Source organism: Rana temporaria, chromosome 5, assembly GCF_905171775.1.
Source record: "Rana temporaria chromosome 5, aRanTem1.1, whole genome shotgun sequence".
NCBI lineage: Eukaryota > Metazoa > Chordata > Amphibia > Anura > Ranidae > Rana > Rana temporaria.
The window spans coordinates 166,414,507-166,435,835 of NC_053493.1; the positions used below are offsets into that span (position 1 = coordinate 166,414,507).

The 21,329-nt window shown below is 43.7% G+C and overlaps 1 protein-coding gene across 1 annotated transcript in view; it reads left to right on the top strand.

Moving 5' to 3' along the window:
• Positions 1-782: 782 nt before the first annotated feature.
• The window catches only part of ADCY1 (adenylate cyclase 1), a 536,332-nt gene continuing 515,785 nt past the window's right edge, over positions 783-21,329 (top strand). The window contains exon 1 of the mRNA XM_040353333.1: positions 783-1,886. Coding sequence (XP_040209267.1) covers positions 1,278-1,886 — 609 coding nt within the window. The 5' untranslated portion in view covers positions 783-1,277. The remainder of the gene's footprint in view (positions 1,887-21,329) is intronic.

A 21,329-nucleotide genomic window follows, 5' to 3' on the forward strand; every position in this document is an offset into this window, starting at 1 on the left:
GCCCTTCCCATTGAAATGAATAGGCAGCGTTTTAGAAGCAGCTAAAAAGCGCCTTGGAAGTGCTGCAACATGTGCGCTATTGACCCCTTTTTTGGCCACTAAGCAGGGGTTAAAAGCATCCTGCTAGCAGCCACAAAGCGCCACTAAAACTATGGTACCGGCCGCCCCAGTGTGAAAGTACCCTGAGGGGGTTATTTACGAAAGGCAAATCCATTTTGCACTACAAGTGCAAACTACAAGTTCAAAGTGCACTTGGAAGTGCAGTCGCTGTAAATCTGAGGGGGACATGCAAGGAAAATAAAAAGTCGCATTTTAGCTTGCACATGATTGGATGATAAAATCAGCAGAGCTTCCCCTCATTTCAGATCTACCCCTCAGATTTACAGCGACTGCACTTCCAAGTGCACTTTGCACTTGTAGTTTGCACTTGTAGTGCAAAGTGGATTTGCCTTTCGTAAACGACCCCCTTATCGTCACTTTAAGGATACATGTTTGAATGGAATTAGTCTTTTTGTAAAGCAGAGTTGAATGTAATTGTTAGTGGAAATAAAGTAAAGTATGCTGTAGACGAGTCTTGAGCTGTTTTCTATTCTCCTCCCCCGCACACAGGGATGCTCGGCTCCCCTCACACACGAACTTTCTGAGAGATGGAGATGCCATCTTCCCCCCATCCCTTCTCTCACACACGGCGCTCCTCTGGCCCCGCCCCTTCATTATGACGGCGACGGTAAAAGCCTAATGTGAAGTAAGGGGAGCGCCCGCCCTTCTCCTCCAGATCCCCGGCAGGGGGCGGGGCGGAGCGAAGGATGTTTGCAAAGCAGACAAACGTGGTCATGTTGTCAAATGTGTGTTTTCTGCTTGTCAATCTGCTCCGATCGTACAGACGTGTCTGGTCCCCCCGCACCTAGTGCGCAGACTCTGAGCACACAGACATGCTCTCGGATCTAGGAAGGGGGGGATTACCTTTTCATTCTATTTAGCGGCTTTCCCACCTAGTGCTGTTCTTTTTTATTCCCCCTCTCCTGCTCATCCATTCATTGCCGATCATTGCATTCATTGATTTCCTCTGTGCCCCCTCTCTATGATCGCCCATTGATGTGTGTCTCACGTCCAAGGTGTGGGTCTCCTTGTTCCCAGGGGGAGCCCCCCTTCCTATGTAGGTACATTGGATTAGAGAGTACGGTCTAATCTACCTTCATCCCAAGCCTGCTGTCATCGGATCACTTGTCATCTCGGATGATCGCCAGGGAAGGACTTCGCCTTGTCTCCTCCAGTTTATGAATGGCCCTGATATGGAGGAAATACCGTTTCAGAAAGTCAAAACCAGAAGGAAGAAGTGCCACTGCTCCCCCGCCCCCCCTCTGGATTCCATCGCATGCGAAGACGAGTTCGATTGCAAGGAGCTGGAATCCCTCTTCCAGAATTACAACCTGAAGCTGGAGCAGACGTCCACCTTGAAGGCTCTGGCGGTCCTCATCATCATGACGGCTACCTTAGCCCTGGTAGAGCTCATGTCTGGTCCAAGCCTCTCCATCTCCAAAGGGTCCCATCCTGTGCACTGTATCATTTTCGTGTCCCTCTTTATTGTCACCAATGTCAAGTACCTGCAGGTCACCCAGCTGCAGCAGATCGTCAAGCTGACTTTGCTCTTCAGCTTCACTTTCTCCTTTCTGTGTTGTCCCTTCTCCTTGGGAGCCTATGGCTTGGAGCCCCCCTCTTCCTCGGAGCAAGGAATGTGGCAGCTCATGCTGGTCATGTTCATCTCCTATGCTCTGCTGCCTGTCAGGACCCTGCTGGCCATCATTTTTGGTTTCATGGTGTCTGTATCTCACATCATTGTGACGGCCACATCCGTCAGCGTTAAAAGACACCGGCTCTGGAGAATGGTGAGTTCTTCTTCGTTACGTCCGTAGGTTTGTACTTGTGTTTCGTGGTATGGTAAACGCAAGGCGGCGTGAAAGGTCTTATCGCTGTCGCGAAATCGTTCCTGTGTATTCATACTTTCCTGAACCTCTGCCCGTTGTGTGTGCCAACTGTGGTCCTAAAGCTGGTTGAAATTCTGGACTCATTTCTAGGGTTGCACCGATACCGGTATAGGTAGCGAGTACTCGTGCACATAATCCGATATAGGTAGCGAGTACTCGTGCACATAATCCAGTATAGGTAGCGAGTACTCGTGCACATAATCCGATACCGGTACTCGTGCACATAATCCGATACCGGTACTCGTGCACATAATCCGATACCGGTACTCGTGCACATAATCCGATACCGGTATAGGTGGCGAGTACTCGTGCACATAGTCCGATACCGGTATAGGTGGCGAGTACTCGTGCACATAATCCGATACCGTTATAGGTGGCGAGTACTCGTGCACATAATCCGATACCGGTATAGGTGGCGAGTACTCGTGCACATAATCCGATACCGGTATAGGTAGCGAGTACTCGTGCACATAATCCGATACCGGTATAGGTGGCGAGTACTCGTGCACATAATCCGATACCGGTATAGGTAGCGAGTACTCGTGCACATAATCCGATACCGGTATAGGTGGCGAGTACTCGTGCACATAATCCGATACCGGTATAGGTAGCGAGTACTCGTGCACATAATCCGATACCGGTATAGGTGGCGAGTACTCGTGCACATAATCCGATACCGGTATAGGTGGCGAGTACTCGTGCACATAATCCGATACCGGTATAGGTGGCGAGTACTCGTGCACATAATCCGATACCGGTATAGGTGGCGAGTACTCGTGCACATAGTCCGATACCTGAAACCGAAGCCTTTATCGTGTGATTGGAGCCCAAAGAAAAAGAAAGGGCTCATATCACACTGCAAAGAATCCCATGTGATTTGAACAGGAATCACATGAGGTTTCCCCCACTGCTCCTGTGTGAACCAAGGCTTATCATACTGGGCTGATTTACTGGAGAGTGCACAATCTGGTGCAGCTCTGCATAGAAACCAATCAGCTTCCGTTTGTTTTCCCCTCAAAGCTTTAGGGTCCTTCCACTTGGGCTTGTCTATTATATGGATTCTGCTTTCTCAGCGGGGGATAGATCTGCTGAACCCCACTAAGCAGGAGGATGACGGGTCCGTCTGCTCACTGTGCGGAGACGGACCTGTAAGAGCCCCATTCTCTATGCGAGATCGGATGAAAACAGACCTCCTGTCCGTTTTCATCTGATCCGATCCTCCAGACCAGGGGTCTCCAAACTTTCTAAACAAAGGGCCAGTAATTTTCCTTCAGACATTGGGAGAGCCAGACTATAGCCAGTGGGAGTGGATTTTTTTTACCTCAGTGGGAGTAAACATCGCCAGATTTGGAATTAGGGAGAAGAATAGTGCCCCATCATTGATATCAGTGGGAGAAATGGTGCCCCATTGTTGGTGTCGGATGACAGAATATTGTCTTGTATCAGTGGGAGGAGTAGTGCCCCAAGGGCCGGATACAGGCAAGCAGAGGGTGAGTTCCTTGGAGACCATGGAAAATAGGGTTTCCATCCGTCTGGATTTCATGGACAGGATCAGATCGGATAGCGGCGGATGTCAGTGGACATGCCACTGCTGACATCCGCCGCTCCATAGAGTTGCATGGAGCGTCTGATCGGGTCTGCCTGAAAAACTGACAGGCGGACCTGATTGGAGCGCCCGAGTGAAAGGGGCCTAAAGTGATTGTAAACAATCCCCTTGTAAAACAACACATTCAGTTTAAAATTGAAATGAAAGGCAAACATTTGTGTATAGATATAAAAAAATAAATTCTTAGCTAGATTCAGCTGTCTAGTTCCGCCGGCCGATAGAGGCGTGAACGCTGATTTACGCCTAGAATGCGTAAATCAGCGAGATACGCCTATTCACGAACGTATGCTTGCCCGTCGCAGTAAAGATACGCCGTTTACGTAAGTCGTTTTCAGGCGTAAAGTTATTCCACCAAAAAGCTGGCCTAGCCAATGTTAAAGCGGGAGTTCACCCATTTCTAAATTTTTTTTTTTTCTTCCCCTAGATTTCTGCTCGTTCGGTCTAGGGGAATCGGCTATTTGTATTAAAATAGGTGCAGTACTTACCCGTTTTCGAGCTGCATCTTCTTCCGTCGCTTCCGGGTATGGTCTTCGGGAGCGGGCGTTCCTTCTTGATTGACATTCTTCCGAGAGGCTTCCGACGGTCGCATCCATCGCGTCACTCGTAGCCGAAAGAAGCCGAACGTCGGTGCGGCTCTATACTGCGCCTGCGCACCGACGTTCGGCTTCTTTCGGAAAATCGTGACGCGATGGATGCGACCGTCGGAAGCCTCTCGGAAACCTGTCAATCAAGAAGGAACGCCCATTCCCGAAGCCCATACCCGGAAGCGACGGAGAGGATGCGTCTCGTAAACGGGTAAGTACTGCACATATTTTAAAATAAATAGCCGATTCCCCTAGTAATAACGATTCCCCCGCGTCGAATTTTGAAAATTTTACGTAGTTTGCGTAAGTCGTCCGTGAATGGGGCTGGACGTAATTTAAGTTCACGTCGGAACCAATAAGTCTTTGCGGCGTACTTTGGAGCAATGCACACTGGGATATGTCCACGGACGTCGCATGCGCCGTTCGTTAAAAACGTCAATCACGTCGGGTCACGATTCATTAACCTAAAACACGCCCCCTGTTCCTCATTTGAATTAGGCGCGCTTAGGCCGGCACATTTACGCTACGCCGCCGTAACTTAGGACGCAAGTGCTTTGTGAATACAGCACTTGTCTCTCTAACTTACGGCGGCGTAGCGTAAATACGATACGCTACGCCGGCTCAAACATACGCCGCCCCTACGTGAATCCAGCTAAAGGTGTACATTTTTTTCCATTTTGATCACATTCCCTCTGTTCTCAGCTGCATCAACCCTGGGGGGAGGAGAAGCAACAGGACACCAATCTAACCACTGAGGGGCTGTGCAGGGGGGCCTGTCTGGAGAAGTCTGATCATTGGAGGAGAGCAGCCTGAGTTCCCAGCATAGCTAGAGAACTGACCACAGTGAGCTCTCCTGGCTAGTGTGGTCAGTTTTAACAGGAAAGCAGAGGAACTACTATACTTTTTTGTCATACAAGTACATGGTGCAGCAGGCACATATCAGGAATTTGAAATGCTGGGGTAACACACACTTTAACTGAACAAGCTGAAGTTAGAAGTTGTTTGGCTGTCATGCACAGCTGCACCAGATTTTGCACTGTACAGTTTTAGTAAATCAGCCCCACTGTATGAAGACCTTAAGATTGTAAGCTCCTTTGGGGGCAGGAGCTAATGTGAATGTAGACTATATATGTGAAGCGCTGCATAAATTGACAGTGCTATATAAGTACCTGTAGTAATAATAATAATGGAGACTTCAGCCTGGGTTCACACTAGAGCAGTGCAGGAAACCACATGCGATTTGCACAGGAATCGCACGTCATTCCTGTTCAAATCTCATGTGATTCTTTGCAGTGTGATTTGCACAGCAAAGGTATCAGTACAAGGTATCAGCAAGTACTTGACCGAGAGTATCAGAACTTGTACTCACGATAAAAAAAAATGTCAGTCCCCACTTGCTTAATTAACTTCTGGCAAAGGAGCACGTTGATTTTTTTTTATCAATTAGCAGCCAATAAACTATAGCTGATCAGTGTAAAGCTGGGTATACACTATGAGGGAATCGGAAGAAACATTTTGTACGAGGCATGATCGTTTGATATTCATATAGGGCCAGATTCACCAAAGAGATACGACGGTGTATCTGCTGATACACCGTCGTATCTCTGTTTCTATCTATGCGACTGATTCATAGAAACAGTTACGCATAGATATCCATAAGATCCGACAGGTGTAATTGTTTTACACTGTCGGATCTTAGGATGCAGTACCGCGGCCGCCGCTGGGGGGAGTTTGCGTCGTAAACCAGCGTCGGGTATGCAAATTAGGAGTTACGGCGATTCCCGATGGATTTTCGCGTTCGCTACGTCGCTGCTAGTCTAGTTTCCCGTCGCAAAGTTAGTCGTCGTTTGACCTGCCCTAACTTTACTCAGCAATCGTATTGCTGTTTAAAGTATGGCCGTCGTTCCCGCGTCGAAATGTAAAATTTAACGTCGTTTGCATAACGCGTCCGGGAATACGGAAGTAGGCTACGCGCGTCGCTGTTCGAAAAAATTATGTCACGGCGCGCAAAGCACAACGGGAATTGCGTAACTGAGCATGCGCAGTAGGTCCGGCGCGGGAGTGCGCCTAATTTAAATGGCACACGCCCATTTGAATTGGCCCGCCTTGCGCCGGAGGCTGCCAGCGTAGTTTTCATCGCAAGTGCTTTGTGAATCAGGCACTTGCGATGAAAACTTGCGACGATACGTTACGCCGCCGCAGTTCTATGTGAATCTGGCCCATAGTGCGTACACAACTTTTAACATCTGATTCAGGCTTTCCAAACCAAAATTTCCAAATGGACAAACTCCAAAAATGTTCTCCCAATTTTCGATGAATTTGTACGAGAAAAATCAGACTACACTATTAAGAAAAAATAAACAACAAATAAAAGCCTTTGTCGTACGAGAATTTTCGTACATTATTTCCATCCCCAGCTCCAACTTACCGGGAAACATTGAGGAAAACCAGACGATCATTTGCCCGATTTTTCTTATACTTACCTAAACCCTGCAGTGCTTTCCTCCCCTCACTACTGTGTCTCACTGGCTTTGCTGGGGCTCCGGGAGCCACTGACTCCCAGTGCTGTCAATCAAATCCAATGACGAGGGGGCGGGGCAGAGTCCCACTGTATTTGTCAATGGACGCAGCAGTGGGGCTCGGGAGCGAGCAGGCATGAGTGCCCCCATGGGAACCAGTTTCCTGAGGGGGCACTGCACAGAGAGGAGGAGCCAGCAGCGCTGGCGGGGGACCTGAGAAGAAAAGGCCGCTCTGTGCAATGGAATGGAAGGTAAGTATAGGGGTGTTTGTTATTTGTTATATGGGCTTAAAAAACGCTGCTTCTAAGGCCCCTTTCACACTGGGGCAGTATGTGCGGTGGCGGTATAGCGACGCTATTTTTAGCGGTGCTATACCGTCGGAATCGCCGTGAAATTGCAGCGGTATTCAGCCGCTAGCGGTGCAGTATTAACCCCTGCTAGCGCCTGAAAAAGGATTAATACCACCCGCAATGCGCCTCTGCGCAAGGCGCATTGCCGGTGGTATTACCACGGTGTCCCATTGTTTTCAAAGATGCTGCTTGCAGGAGATTTTTTTTTCTCCTGCCGGCGCATCGCCTCAGTGTGAAGGCCCTCGGGCTTTCACATTGAGAATGCAGTGCAGGAGTATTTCAGGCATTATTTATGCGCTGTTTTTAGTGCTAAAATGCCTAATATACGCCTCAGTGTGAAAGGGGCCTTAGGGAGTTTTGCGTTTATTTTTTTTCCTGTAGATGAAGCTTAGTGTTATCCTATCTGTCCATTCACATTAGGGATTTTAATAGGCATATTTCAAGAAAGGAGTTTTCAGGCAAAAAAACCCTGCTAAGGCCCCTTTCACACTGAGGTGCTTTACAGGCGTTTTAGTGCCTGTAAAGCACCTCTCCTGTCACTCCAGTATGAGTGCTTTCACACTGGAGCAGTGCGCTTGCAGGACGTTAAAAAAGTCCTGCAAGCAGCATCTTTGGGGCGCTTTAGGTGCAGTGTATACACCGCTCCTAAAGCGCCCCTGCCCATTGAAATCAATGGGCAGTGCTGCTGTAGCGCCTGCAAAGTGCTTCGGCAGTGGCGCTACACAGGCACTGTCAACCCCTTTATCGGCCTCTAGCGGGGGTTAAAAGTGCCTCCCCACCCCAGTGTGAAAAGGTAACCATTGTAAGCACCCCTGTCAGTAATGGTTTGTCTTGACTCTAACTGACACTGTTGCAGGATAGTTCAGTCTATTGAAGGAAACTTAAATATAACAGTCTTACTTTTACTGAGTAAAAATAAGGGGGGAGGGGGGGGAGCTAAAAATAGGAAAACCAATGCAGCCACCACATCTAATAATTGGGAAACTGCAATAGATTACATTGTTGTTTTTGAGTTTAATACGGCTTTAACTATCCAGTCCTTTGGCCAGGGTCACGATTAGGAGGATGGGCAGGCACTGCTGTGCTCGCTGCCTGCTGAGGATTTCCTACTTTATCTGGTAGAAGGTTGTGCCGCCTACAAGATGAATGACACCTACAAGAAGAACGTTTTCTCCATCATGCCTTATCGGCATTTACAAGATCTCTTTATCATCAACACAGGAGCACTTCCCATGTGATCCTTTCATTTTCTAATGCATCCATTATAAAGAAGGATAGAAAATGAGACTTATATAGTAAACATGGATTACATGTGTCACCAGCCCACCACCAACAAACCTGTGTCTAAGTGCAAAGCTCTTTATTCTTGTATGACCAATAGAAAAGCTTTCCCATGTCATCATACTTGCATTGTCAAGTAGAAAAGCCCACATACTGTATGTGATCATACAAGAATAGCCAGGCTTGTTGGTGTGCTGCCGACAGATCTCATTCATGTTGTAGACTGGGACCAAACAGGAGACCTTGCAGAACCCCTTATAGCCACACGATTAACCACTTCCATACCAGGCACTTACGCACCTTCCTGCCCAAGCCAATTTTCAGCTTTCAGCACTGTCGCAATTTGAATGACAATTGCGCGGTCATGCTACACTGTACCCAAATGACATTTTTATCATTTTGTTCCCACAAATAGAGCTTTCTTTTGGTGGTATTTGATCACCTCTGCGATTTTTTTTTTTTGCGCAACAACTAAAAAAAGACCAACATTTTTGAAAAAAAATAAGTTTTTATTTTCTCCTGTTAATTTTTTTTGTAAATAAGTACGTTTTCTTCTTCAATTGTGGGCACTGATCTGGCGGCACTGATGGGCACCGATGAGGTGGCACTGATGGGCACCGATAGGCGGCACTGATGGGCACCAATGAGGTGGCACTGATGGGCACCGATAGGCGGCACTGGTTTGCTGCACTGATGGGCATTCATAGGCGGCACTGATGGGCACTCATAGGCGGCACTGATGGTCACTCATGGGTGGCATTTATGGGTGGTACAGATGGGCACTGATAGGTGGGCAGTGGGCATAGATGGGCACTAAGAGGTGGCACTGATGGACACTGGGTGGCACTGATGGACACTGAGGGGTGGCACTGATGGCATTATTTCAGCCAGTGCCCATGTTGCCAGTCAGTGCCCATTTGTGGGCACTGATTGGCATCGTTTGTTGTTTTTTTTTGTGTTTTTTTTTTTCCGTGTTTTTTTTGTTTTTTGCTCTATTGAGCACTGGGGGGCACTTCCTGGTGGTCCAATGTGGCGATCCGAGGGGGGGCTGCGCTGATAAACAATCAGCACGAGCCCCCCATGTCAGGAGAGCCGCCGATCGGCTCTCCTCTACTCGCGTCTGTCAGACGCGAGTGAGGAAGAGCCGATCAACGGCTCTTCCTGTTTACATCATGATCAGCCGTGGTTAGACACGGCTGATCACGTGGTAAAGAGCCTCCGCCGGAGGCTCTTTACCGAGAACGAAGATGCAGGGTGTCAGACTGACACCCCGCATCACCGATCGCCGCGCTGCGTGCCCCTACGGCCGCGCCGACACGAAATCCTGCAGGACGTCAATAGACGTCCAGTCAGGATTTCACAACCACTTCCCGGATGTCAATCTCCTATTGACTGGGCGGGAAGTGGTTAATTTCAGTATAGTATGTAAAAGGATTATCCACTTGAAGACCAGGCCTTTTCTGGCACTATTTGTTTACACATTTAAGTCAGTATATAAAATTACTTGGCACCCTCAAACATTATATATATATATATATATATATATATATATATATATATATATATATATTTTAGCAGAGGTCCTAGAAAATAAAATAGCGATTGTTGCAATAGTTGCAACAATAGTTTATGTCACACAGTATTTGCTCAGCGTTTTTTGAAAAAAATACACTTTAATAAATTTGAATGCAAAAAAACAATATAAACCCCAATTCTTTGGTAAAATATACAAGATGATGTTACACTGAGTAAAAAGATACCTAACATGTCATGCTTTAAAATTGTGCATGTTTGTGGAATGGCAACAAACTACGATACTTAAAAATCTCCATAGGCAAAGATTTGTTTTTTATACAGGTTACCTCACATGTGTGGTACGAATACCATTTACATATGTGTGCTCGACTTACGTATGCACTCGCTTCTGCGCACAAGCAGGGGGGGGGGGGGGGGCGCCCTTAAAAAAAAAGTCTTATTTTTTTTACTGTCTCTTTAAAAAAAAAAATTGATCACTTTTATTCCCATTACAAGGAATGTAAACATTGTAATAGGAATAAGGGATGTCAGGTCCTCTTTATGGAGAGATATGGGGTCAATAAGACCACAAATCTCTCCTCTACTTTTAAAAGCAAAAGATCAAAAAAATGTTTACTTCATGCTGATAAAAGCCTAATGTAAACGACATAAAAAAATGCGCCAGGCGTATCTACCTAATTAGCATATTCATCACGTAAATATACGGAAGCGCCACCTAAATATGCAGCCTAAGAAATGACGGTGTAAGACACTTACGCCGGTCGGATCTTAGGGAAATCTATGCGTAACTGATACTATGATTCTACTCAGAGATACAACGGCGTATCCGGAGATACGCCGTTGTATCTCCTTTCTGAATCCGGGCCTTAGTCTTTATGCGCGTTTAGATGCTTTGACATGTTTTTAATCTGCTGAAAATCTCCTCTCAAGGATGAGTCTTTGGTGAGTGTTTTCTGATTGCGCCACTTTTTAAACTCTCTGTGCATGAAGCCTATACAGTATGTTATACAAGATTGATTGATTTGATCTCAGGAAAACTGAAAGATATGTATGTGAAACTGAGTATGAGCTAGGTTGCCTTTGAAGGCTATCCAATTATATGGGTGCGTTATGCATAGGGAAACATTAAAAGGTGAAAAAAGAAAAAAAATCCAAAGGTGAGCTAAGTCCAAATATCTTGGCCACCTTGCTGCAGGGTGTCCCGTGCTGGTGCTGCTGGTGCAACACTGTGCAATATACACCACAATACGCAGCCACTGTAAGACCTCATGCACACGTAAGCCCCATACACGCTATTGGATTTTCTGCAGATTTTTGTCTTCAGATTTACCCAAACCATATAATATGAGGTCAATACTTAAAGGAGTTGTAAAGGAATTTTTTTTTTTTTTTTTTTGCTGAAATGACTGTTTACAGGGTATAGAGACATAATAGTTAACTGATTCCTTTTAAAAATAGATAAAAATCAATCATATAATGTACCTACAGTTTCTAGTTTCGTTTTTGCATGTTGTTTCCTGCTTCTGTGATGTACAGAGCCACAGAGCCAATACAGGGTAGTGATGGTTTGTAAAATGAAACTGATTGGTGCTGAGGGGTTTTAGACACACAGTAATCACACCTCCTTGATTAGTGACCACAGAGAGAAAGCTCCCAGTACTGTGGTTATCAGGAAACAGACAACCAGGAAGTGTGGAGATCAGAGAAGAATTACAGCAACTTGAGAGCAAAAACGAACAATGAGGACATGAAAGCAGCACTGCATTAAGGTAAAGGAAGCTATTAAGATAAAAAAAGAAATTTCCTTTACAAACCCTTTAAGAGTTTCAATTTGTGTGCAATCAGGCAGACCCTTGCACTACATGGTTTTGGTAAATCTGAAGACAAAAAAATGCAGAAAATCTAATAGTGTGTATGGGGCCTTATGCCACGTACACACCATTACTTTATGTGATGAAAAAAAAACGACGTTTTAAATCATGAAATAAAACAACGTTTTTGAAACTTCATTTTCAAAAACGACGTTGCCTACACACCATCGTTTTTTCACAATGCTCTAGCAAAGCGCGGTTACGTTCAGCACTCTTTTCCATTGAAGCTAGCTTCAAAACTTGCTTCTGAGCATGCGCAGGTTTAAAAACGTTGTTTTGCCCACACACTATCATTTTAATTGACACAAAAAACGACGTTTTGAAAAACGACACCAAAAATTGAAGCATGCTTCAATTTTTTTTTGTCGTTTTTCAGAAGACATAAAACAACGTTTTCCCCCACACACGGTCAACGTCGTTTTTTTCATCACATAAAGTGATGGTGTGTACGTGGCATTAGGGTTGCCACGTCATCCCTTTAAACCCAAACACATATGAATTACACATGTTACAAAGCTAATTTAATGCAGATAAATCACTAAGTTATATTACCACCCCAATCAACCAAAGATCCTGTGTAATTAATATGTGTTCGGGTTTAAAGGAATGAGGGGGCAACGCTATGCACACTGGACATTTTTGCAGCTTCTTCTAGGGGCGTCAGGCATTTTTCCTGCTTCTCAACTCCCCTGCATGGCCATGCACACATATGGGTTAATTTACTAGTGGAAAGTGCAAAATCTGGTGCAGCTCTGCATAAAAAAAAACTTTAGCTTCCAGGTTTTATTGTCCAAGCTTAATTAAACAAGCTGAAGTTTGAAGTTGATTGTCTATTATGCACAGCTCCACCCGATTTTGCACTCTCCAGTTGTAGTAAATTAACACCATAAGTTTTTGGCAGTGTTTAGTGGCAGGGGCTTTTAAAGGCAGGAAAAAAATAACCACTAATTGGGCTAACAACCACTTTAAGGCTACTTTCACACTGGGCGCCCCAAGCCTTAACGCTAAAGCGCTGCTCATTTTAGCAGCTCCTACACCGCCCTGAAGATGCTGCTTGCAGGACTTTTTCAAGCGCACCGCCCCAGTGTGAAAGTATTTAACATTCGGGCAGCATAGGAGGCAGTTTTCAAGCGCTTTACAGGAGCTATTTCTAGCGCATGAAAACTGCTTGAAAGGGGTCTAGCGTTAATCCATTTCAGTGGCCAGAATAAATTATTATTCTGCCCAGTGAAATATATTAGTGCCCAAGCTTTTGATGCATGTAAACGCGCCTAAAAGCTTGTAAAAGCTTACAAGCGTCAGTGTTTTATTTCTTTTTTTCTGCCAAAATGCTGCTGCCAAGAGGAAAGGCTTCTAGGAAATTTAGCAAAATGTCCTGTGTGCCTGAGGCCTAATGCTCCAAGCACTCATTTCAGAAGAAGGAGCTTCTTTCAGAAGAAGGAGCCTCAGATATGTGCGCATTATGATGGATACCCTCTCCACAGCTGTGTATTGCCATGGATGTACCACAAAACTAGCAGCACAGGGCATCCCAACCAGAGGCGGCTCTTGGCTTTTTGAGGCCTTAGGCAAAACTTGACATGGGGCCCCACTCACACCCATGATGGGAAAAATAATTCAAGGACAAGAGCCCTCTTCCACACAACCCTGGCTGGTAGTTGTGGGGGTCTGCGGAAAGGGGGCTTATCGGAATCTGGAAGCCCCCTTTAACAAGGTGGCCCCCAGATCCTGCTCTGTAATAACTCAGGAGCGGGGCCACCCAGTGATGTCATTGACTGAGGGCATGCTGGGTCATTTACGTCACAAGGGGTTGTGTCACAGATATTTACTGGTTGTTAGGGACGCTGACGGCCCCGCTCCTGAGTCAGGGCCCTTAACACTGCCTGAGCACATCAGCGTTAAGGTCCCCTGTCCCTCAAAACTGGGTAAGTTAGGCGGCCACGAGGCCCCTGTGAGTGTGAGGCCTTAGGCGACCGCCTAATTTGCCTAATTAGCAAATTTCAAGGTGAACTTACCATTTCAAGGTGAACTCCAGGGAAAGAAACTAAAAATCTCCCTTGCATTGTAAATGCTCTACAAGTGTTAAATATTTGTTTAGTTCTAGGGCAGCACAAAAAACAGTATTTCTAGAGCTGCACGATTCTGGCCAAAATGAGAATCACGATTTTTTTGCTTAGAATAAAGGTCACGATTCTCTCACGATTCTTGCGGCGTAAAATCTTTCACATTATACAAAAATTATTTGGGCTACCTTTACTTTCCAAAAAAATCCATTTGAAAGACCGCTGCGCAAATACAGTGTGACATAAAATATTGCAACAACCATCATTTTATTCTCTAGGGTCTCTACTAATATATATATATAATCTTTAGGGGTTCTAAGTAATTTTCAAGCAAAAAAAAAAAATTATTTTAACTTAAATAACTGTCAGAAAAAGGTTTGCTGTTTAAGTGGTTAAACGTTCCTAATTTACATACAGAAGTCTATTCCTTTGATGTAAAAGTCAAATTGATACAATGTTTAGACTTAACATTCCACTGATAGAATGTTTTAAAACTTGGCAGATTGCCTAGACTTTGACTTTTGACAGCTGAGAGCAGAGAGAAAATTCTCTGCATACCAAACATTGGGAAGATCAGAAACCCTTTGTCAAGATCGCAACGGGGAAAAAAATTGTGATAACGATCCTTGACGATTAATTGTGAAGCTCTAGGTATTACTTACCTGATTCTTTGCTCCCGCAGACTCCCTTCTGCTGTAAGCTCCTCCAGCCTCTTCTTCTCTGTGTTCTGATGGTGAGATTCCTGTGACATTACCAAAACCAATGTAGAGGTCATAGCCCTAGACCAGTGATGGCAAACCTTGGCAACCCAGATGTTTTGAAACTACATTTCCAATAATACTTTTGCACTCTGCAGTGTAGTTGAGCATCATGGGAAATGTAGTTCCAAAACATTTGGGGTGCCAAGGTTCGCCATCACTGCTCTAGACTGAACGTGAGGATGCCAAGGGACAGTCCACTGCGAGGATTCAGCCGCTTCATTATTTTTACAGGCAGCTGGAGGGGACAAGCCAGAGAATGAATATGCCAGCTGCGGAAGTTTACCATAGAGATTATCTAGGATAAGATGGTCCCCGGCAGTCTTTATGACCTTCGAAGGCCCGGGCTCAACGTTATGACATCACGTCCGTCCAGGCAGATGTAAACACTGGCATGTATTTAAATGCTTGCATGCAGAAGCGAACACATACCGTGTTTCCCCGAAAATAAGACACCGTCTTATATTTATTTTTCCTCCAGAAATCACACTATGGCTTATTTTCGGGGGATGTCTTATTTTTTTTACTGGCAAGTATGGTACAACAGTATGGAGCCGACCTTACCGTATTTATGGGGCTGCCGACACCTCTCCGGTCACTTAGAGATACCGTGGAGCAGATAAGAAGGGCTGCACGACTTCTTTACAGCTCCTGAGCTCCGCACCAGTACAGTACGCCTATCACGTCTTGTTTTCCCGCCCGCGCCGCTACGCATACGACACACCATCGCTACGTCTTATTTTCGGGGATTCGACACGCCATCACTACGTCTTATTTTCGGGGGGATGTCTTATATTTCGATCTTGCGTCGAAATACCGCTACGGCTTATTTTCGGAGTACGTCTTATTTTCGGGGAAACACGGTATGTACGTAGTGCCCGCATATGTAAACGGCATTCAAACCACACATGTAAGGTATCGCCGCGAACATTAGAGTGAGAGCAACAATTCTAGCCCAAGACCTCCTCTGTAACGCTAAACTTGTAAACTGTAAAAAAATGTAATGTGTTGCCGATGGGGATTTTCAGGTACTAGACATGTGCAATTCGTTTAGTTTCTAACTATTTTTTTTACGAAAATTCTGAAATTCGTTAATTCCGAATTAACAAATTTTTTATTTCCGAAAAAATTCCAACTTTCGTATATCCGAAAATTCCAACTTTCGTATATCCGAAAATTCCAACTTTCGTATTTTCGAAATTTTCGTATTTCCGAATTTTTCAATTTCCAAATTTTCGGACTTCCGAAATTCCGAGTTTCCAAATTTTTTTATTTCCGAATTTTTAATTTCCGAATATCGTAAATTCGGATTTTTTATTTTCAAATTTTTTATCGGAAATATGAACATTTTTCGTTTTATTTAATTTTCAAATTTTTTAATTTTAGAATTTCCGAATTTTCGAAATTTCGAATTTTTCATTTTTTATTTTCAAATTTTTTATTTTTCGAATTTTGAAATTTTCGAATTTTGAAATTTCAATTTTTTCAATTTTTCGAATATTCAAATTTTTGGCAGTGCACATTTCTATTAAGTACCAAAGTTTGGCACCATTCCATGAGTGTGTGCAAATTTAAAGCGTGATACAAAAAGAATTGGGCTAACTTTAGTGTTTTGTTTCCTGAATCTTTTTTTTTTTTTTTCAAAGAAAACGCGTTTGAAAAATTGCTGCGCAAATACCGTGTGACATAGAAATTTTATAGCAAATAAAGAGAGGAGAGGAGTGCCAGAATAGGCCTGATATCGAAGTGGTTAAAAATACAGCAATAAACCTAAACCCTGCCCTACACATTGCAATCCAATTGTACAATCTGCTTTAAATGCAGCAAATCTAGGTAATGGTGGGGCTCACCTAAACAATTATATATTTTTTTGTACAGACTTGGAGATTGCATGGTGCAAGGTCAGTTTAAATTGATATGGTAATCAAATGATCAATTTGACAATTTAATAGACCTGCTAACATGACAGATAATCGCCCTCCCTCGTCTCAGGCTTGGCGGTGTAACGCTCAGAATATCTGAATTTATCGCTCTTCTAATCTTCTAGGCCCTAGGTGTGCTATTGACATTGCATGTGTAGGATTTATCCTCGGGATTGCTAAGCAGTGATGGCATTCCTGGAAGAGGAAATTCATCTGTTAAATACATAGAGAACATTATAAGGCCAGCTCTATAGTACAGGGAAGCTATTCATGTATTTTAGGGTATACTGTATTGTACTGACAGCAGAGGTAGAACCCATACATAAGATATTTTTTTCTTTTGTTTTGAACTGTTTTTTGTTTTTTTTGTGCTGAAAGATGATTATTAGGCATTGTTATGTAAATAAGATTTCTAAAATCAGGATTTTTTTTAGAAAGTATCATATGTTATATCAGTACATAAATATACATACTTACTATTATGGATTATCTATAAATAATTTGTATTCGATTTTCTACCAAACACTGGTCTAGACAGCAGAATTCCCTCACTGAAATAAGAAAAGGTTCAGTTAGAAGCTGAAGTAAGTGGTGTCACTCTAACGTATGTTTGTTGAGTGGACTTGATCTCTTTGATGTGAGGGTGTTATTATATATTACCGTATTTATCGGCGTATAACACGCACCCTAACTTTAACAGGGAAGTTTCAAGAAAAAACATTCCACAGCCCCCTGTGTATAACACGCAGGCACAGTTTACCCTCTATTTTCAGGGTAAAAATGTGAGTGTTATACGCCAATAAATACAGTAATTTATTTTATTTGCAGTGCTTTTTGTTTGTTTTTTGTCACTGTTTTACATTTTTATTTTTTAACTAGGTTGCATTTCCATGCGCTTGCGGTGCGTTTGCAGTGGGGAATTTGTCATCGTTTATTTAATTATATATATATATATATCATTTTTTTTTTTTTTTTTTTTTACTAAGTTGAATTTACATGTGTTTGCAGTGGGATTTTGTTTATTATTTATTTATTTTTACTGAGTTCCATGTGTTTGTGGTGCGTTTGGCATTTGCAGAAAGTTTTTTTGTCATTATTGGATTTTTTTTTTTAACTGAGTTGCGTTTATGTGCATTTGCAGTACATTTGTGGTGTGTTTTTAGTTTGTTTTTTTTGTAATTTATTTATTTATTACTGAGTCACAATAACATTTTTGATGCGTTTGCAGTGTGTTTGCGGTGTGTTTGCCGTACTTTTTTTTTGGGGCATTATTTATTAATTTTGTTTGTTTTTACTGTTTTACCTTTCACTTGTGTTTGCAGAGTGTTTTTTGACATTATTTAATTTTTGTTATTAAGTTGCATGTACATGTTTTTGTGGCGCGTTTGCAGTGATTTTTTTTGGGCATTATTACATTTTATTTTTGTTACTGAGTTGTATTTACATGTATTTGCGGTGCGCTTGCACTACATTAATGGTGTGCTTTTTTTGGCATTATTTAATATTTTTATTTTATACACACATTTGCAATACACTGCTATGCATTCTGGTGCAAAATTACAAGTGAAAGCACTGCAATGGGGTAAACTAGGGTTATTAAAATACATACATTTTTCTTGCATATACATCTGCATTGTATTTAAAAACGCATTTGACTGCATATGGTGTAAATGAGTCCTTAAAGGAGAAGTCCAGCCTGGGCTTGTTTGGCTGGGCTTCTACTATGGATCGCAGGAGTGCAATTCGTTTTGCACTTCTGTGAGGCCTCGTACTCACGAATTCGCAGAATTCGGCAAGAAACTCGGTCAGAGCCTGATTCTGCCGAGAAACTCTGTCGTCTGTACACTTTCGGCCCGATGGAGCCGCCGAGGAACTCGTCGAGGAAATAGAGAACATGTTCTCTATTTCCTCGTTGTTCTATGGGAGCTCTCGGCCCGCCGAGCTCCTCGGCGGCTTCAGGGCTGAACTGGCCGAGGAACTCGATGTGTTTGGCACGTCGAGTTCCTCGGCCGTGTGTACGAGGCCTGACACGTTCTCAGCAGAGAGCGGTCTGAAGTCCGCCCTCTACTGACGTTACAGATATCAGTGAGCCGCTGAGAGTCTGAGCCAGCCACCCCCCACACCCTCTACAGCCCAACTCTCCAATGAGCGAGGAGGATGCGGGGAGCTGCTGATTGATAGTCTCTAGCTCTCCGCTCGGGGAACTGTCAGAACCTAACCATCTGCGATGTTTGATGGCTCAGTTCTCAGTGCAGAGGTGCCGGGGGACAGGTGAGTATAAATCAGGAATGAACCCAAAACTAATACTTCTCTTTTAATGGTTAAGCTGTTTTAATAGTGAGTATGATGTTTAAGGCCCGTTCACACAAGTGCAATTTCTCCTGCGTCTACTGGAATGCTGCAATGCACGACAATGGAAATCACGTTATTCCCTATGATGCCCCTTCACATCAAAGCAACCTGCTGCAATGCGATTTTTGAAAAGATGCAGACGCTTTTTATTTTTTTTGGTGCAGCATAGTGTATCTTTGGACCCATAGACTTCAATGATAAGCTCATGTAAAATGCATGTACAGACATTTTTAATGCGTTTTTGGCAGGCTTGTGTATGAAGTCCAGTCTCCTCCTCCTACAAAAAAAACGCATGAAGCATTAAAATGCATCAAAAAAGCCTGTAAAAACATGCTACAAAAAAGCAATGGAAAAAGTATGTTTATGCAGTAGCAATAGTGGGAATTACACCACAATCCCAATCACAATTGCAGTTCGTTTACGGTGCATTTGCAATGCGTTTTTTTAGGCGTTATTTATACAGTAGGTCAGGGGTTGACAAATTTGCTTGGAATCTAGGAGCCAGCTAAAAAAGTTAGGAGCCAGAAAACGCGCCCCGTCCCGACGAGCTTGCGCGCAGAAGCGAACACATACGTGAGCAGCGCCCGCATATGTAAACGGTGTTCAAACCACACATGTGAGGTATCGCCGCGATTGGTAGAGCGAGAGCAATAATTCTAGCCCTAGACCTCCTCTGTAACTCAAAACATGCAACCTGTAGAAGTTTTTAAACAACGCCTATGGAGATTTTAAAGGGTAAAAGTTTGTCGCCATTCCACGAGCTGACGTAATTTTGAAGCGTGACATGTTGGGTATCAATTTACTCGGCGAAACATTATCTTTCATAATATTTAAAAAAATGGGGATAACTTTACTGTTTTATTTTTTAATTAAAAAAAGTGTAATTTTTCCCCAAAAAAGTGCGCTTGTAAGACCGCTGCGCAAATACGGCGTGACAGAAAGTATTGCAACGATCGCCATTTTATTCTCTAGGGTGTTAGGATAAAAAATATATATACTGTTTGGGGGTTCTAATTAGAGGGAAGAAGATGGCAGTGAAAATATTGAAAAATTACATTAGAATTGCTGTTTAACTTGTAATACCAACGGCCACCACCAGATGGCGCCAGCTTACACATCTGGTGGTAATAACTTGTAATACCAACAGCTCACCACCAGATGGCGCCAGCTCACAAAAAAAGCCCCATCGTGGGAGCCAGTGCCGAGGTTGGCTCGCCGGGAAGGGAAAAAGCAAACATACATCCGACTTAGAATGAACGGGGGTCCGACTTGGATTCCCGCCAATTCCAGACACTGTGTTTGGTATGAATCATGAGGGGGAACTCCACGCCAAATTTTAAATAAAAAAACGGCATGGGTTCCCCTCCAGGAGCATACCAGGCCCTTGGGTCTGGTATGGATTGTAAGGAGTTCCCCCTACGCCGAAAAAACGGTGTGTGGGGGTTCCCCCAAAATCCATACCAGACCCTTATCCGAGCACACCGCCTGCAGACCCCGACAACCAATGGCCAGGGTTGTGGGGAAGAGGCCCTTGTCCCCATCAACATGGGGACAGGGTGCTTGGAGGTGGGGGGGCCGCACCCATGACGTTTTTTTATTTAAAATTTGGCATGGAGTTCCTCCTCATGATTCATACCAAACACAGTGTCTGGAATTGGCGGGAATCCAAGTCGGATCCCCGTCGCTTCTATCTCGCTGTAATATGTTTTTCCTATTGCAGCACAGCACCCTGTCGCCGAGAACCAGCGTGATGTGATCGCGCTGGAAACACATTCTCGCGGGTAGGTACTGTATTTTTCCCACGTATTTGCATTTACATGCGTATGTGGTGCATTTATACATGTTCCGATACGTTTATGTGCAAAAAAATGCACGATTTCTTTTTATATATAAATACATGAAAGCATCACAATGATGTAAAGTAGGCTCATTAAAATACATTTGTTTTTCTTGCATATGTGTTCATACTGTGTTTAAAAAAGATAATGATGTAAGCGAGCACTAAGTCCTGATTTTCGGAGGTTACAAACTATTACAAACTGTTACAAACTATTGCAATATCATGTGTGTCATTTTAACGTCACACCAACACTCACAAATTCTCTTCCTAAAATGAGTTTCATTATGAATAACAAGAATGAGGATCTCATGATTCAAAGGACATGATGATATGATGCAAGTACAAATATTTTGCCTGGTGTTTTGATCCAGGACTACAATGTACTATCCGTTGTAAAGAAGGTCAGATAAATATTTGCATATGATGTAATTTTCTTGATTGAAACTCACATTGTGTATTTTCTATGCTGAGCAATTGAAGCTGACAGTATCTCCCTTCTGCGTGATTGTCTAATGCCTCATACATAAGTGTGTGGAAGGAGAGAGCGTGATTGTCTAATGCCTCATACATGAGTGCGTGGAAGGAGAGAGCGTGATTGTCTAATGCCTCATACATGAGTGTGTGGAAGGAGAGAGCGTGATTGTCTAATGCCTCATACATGA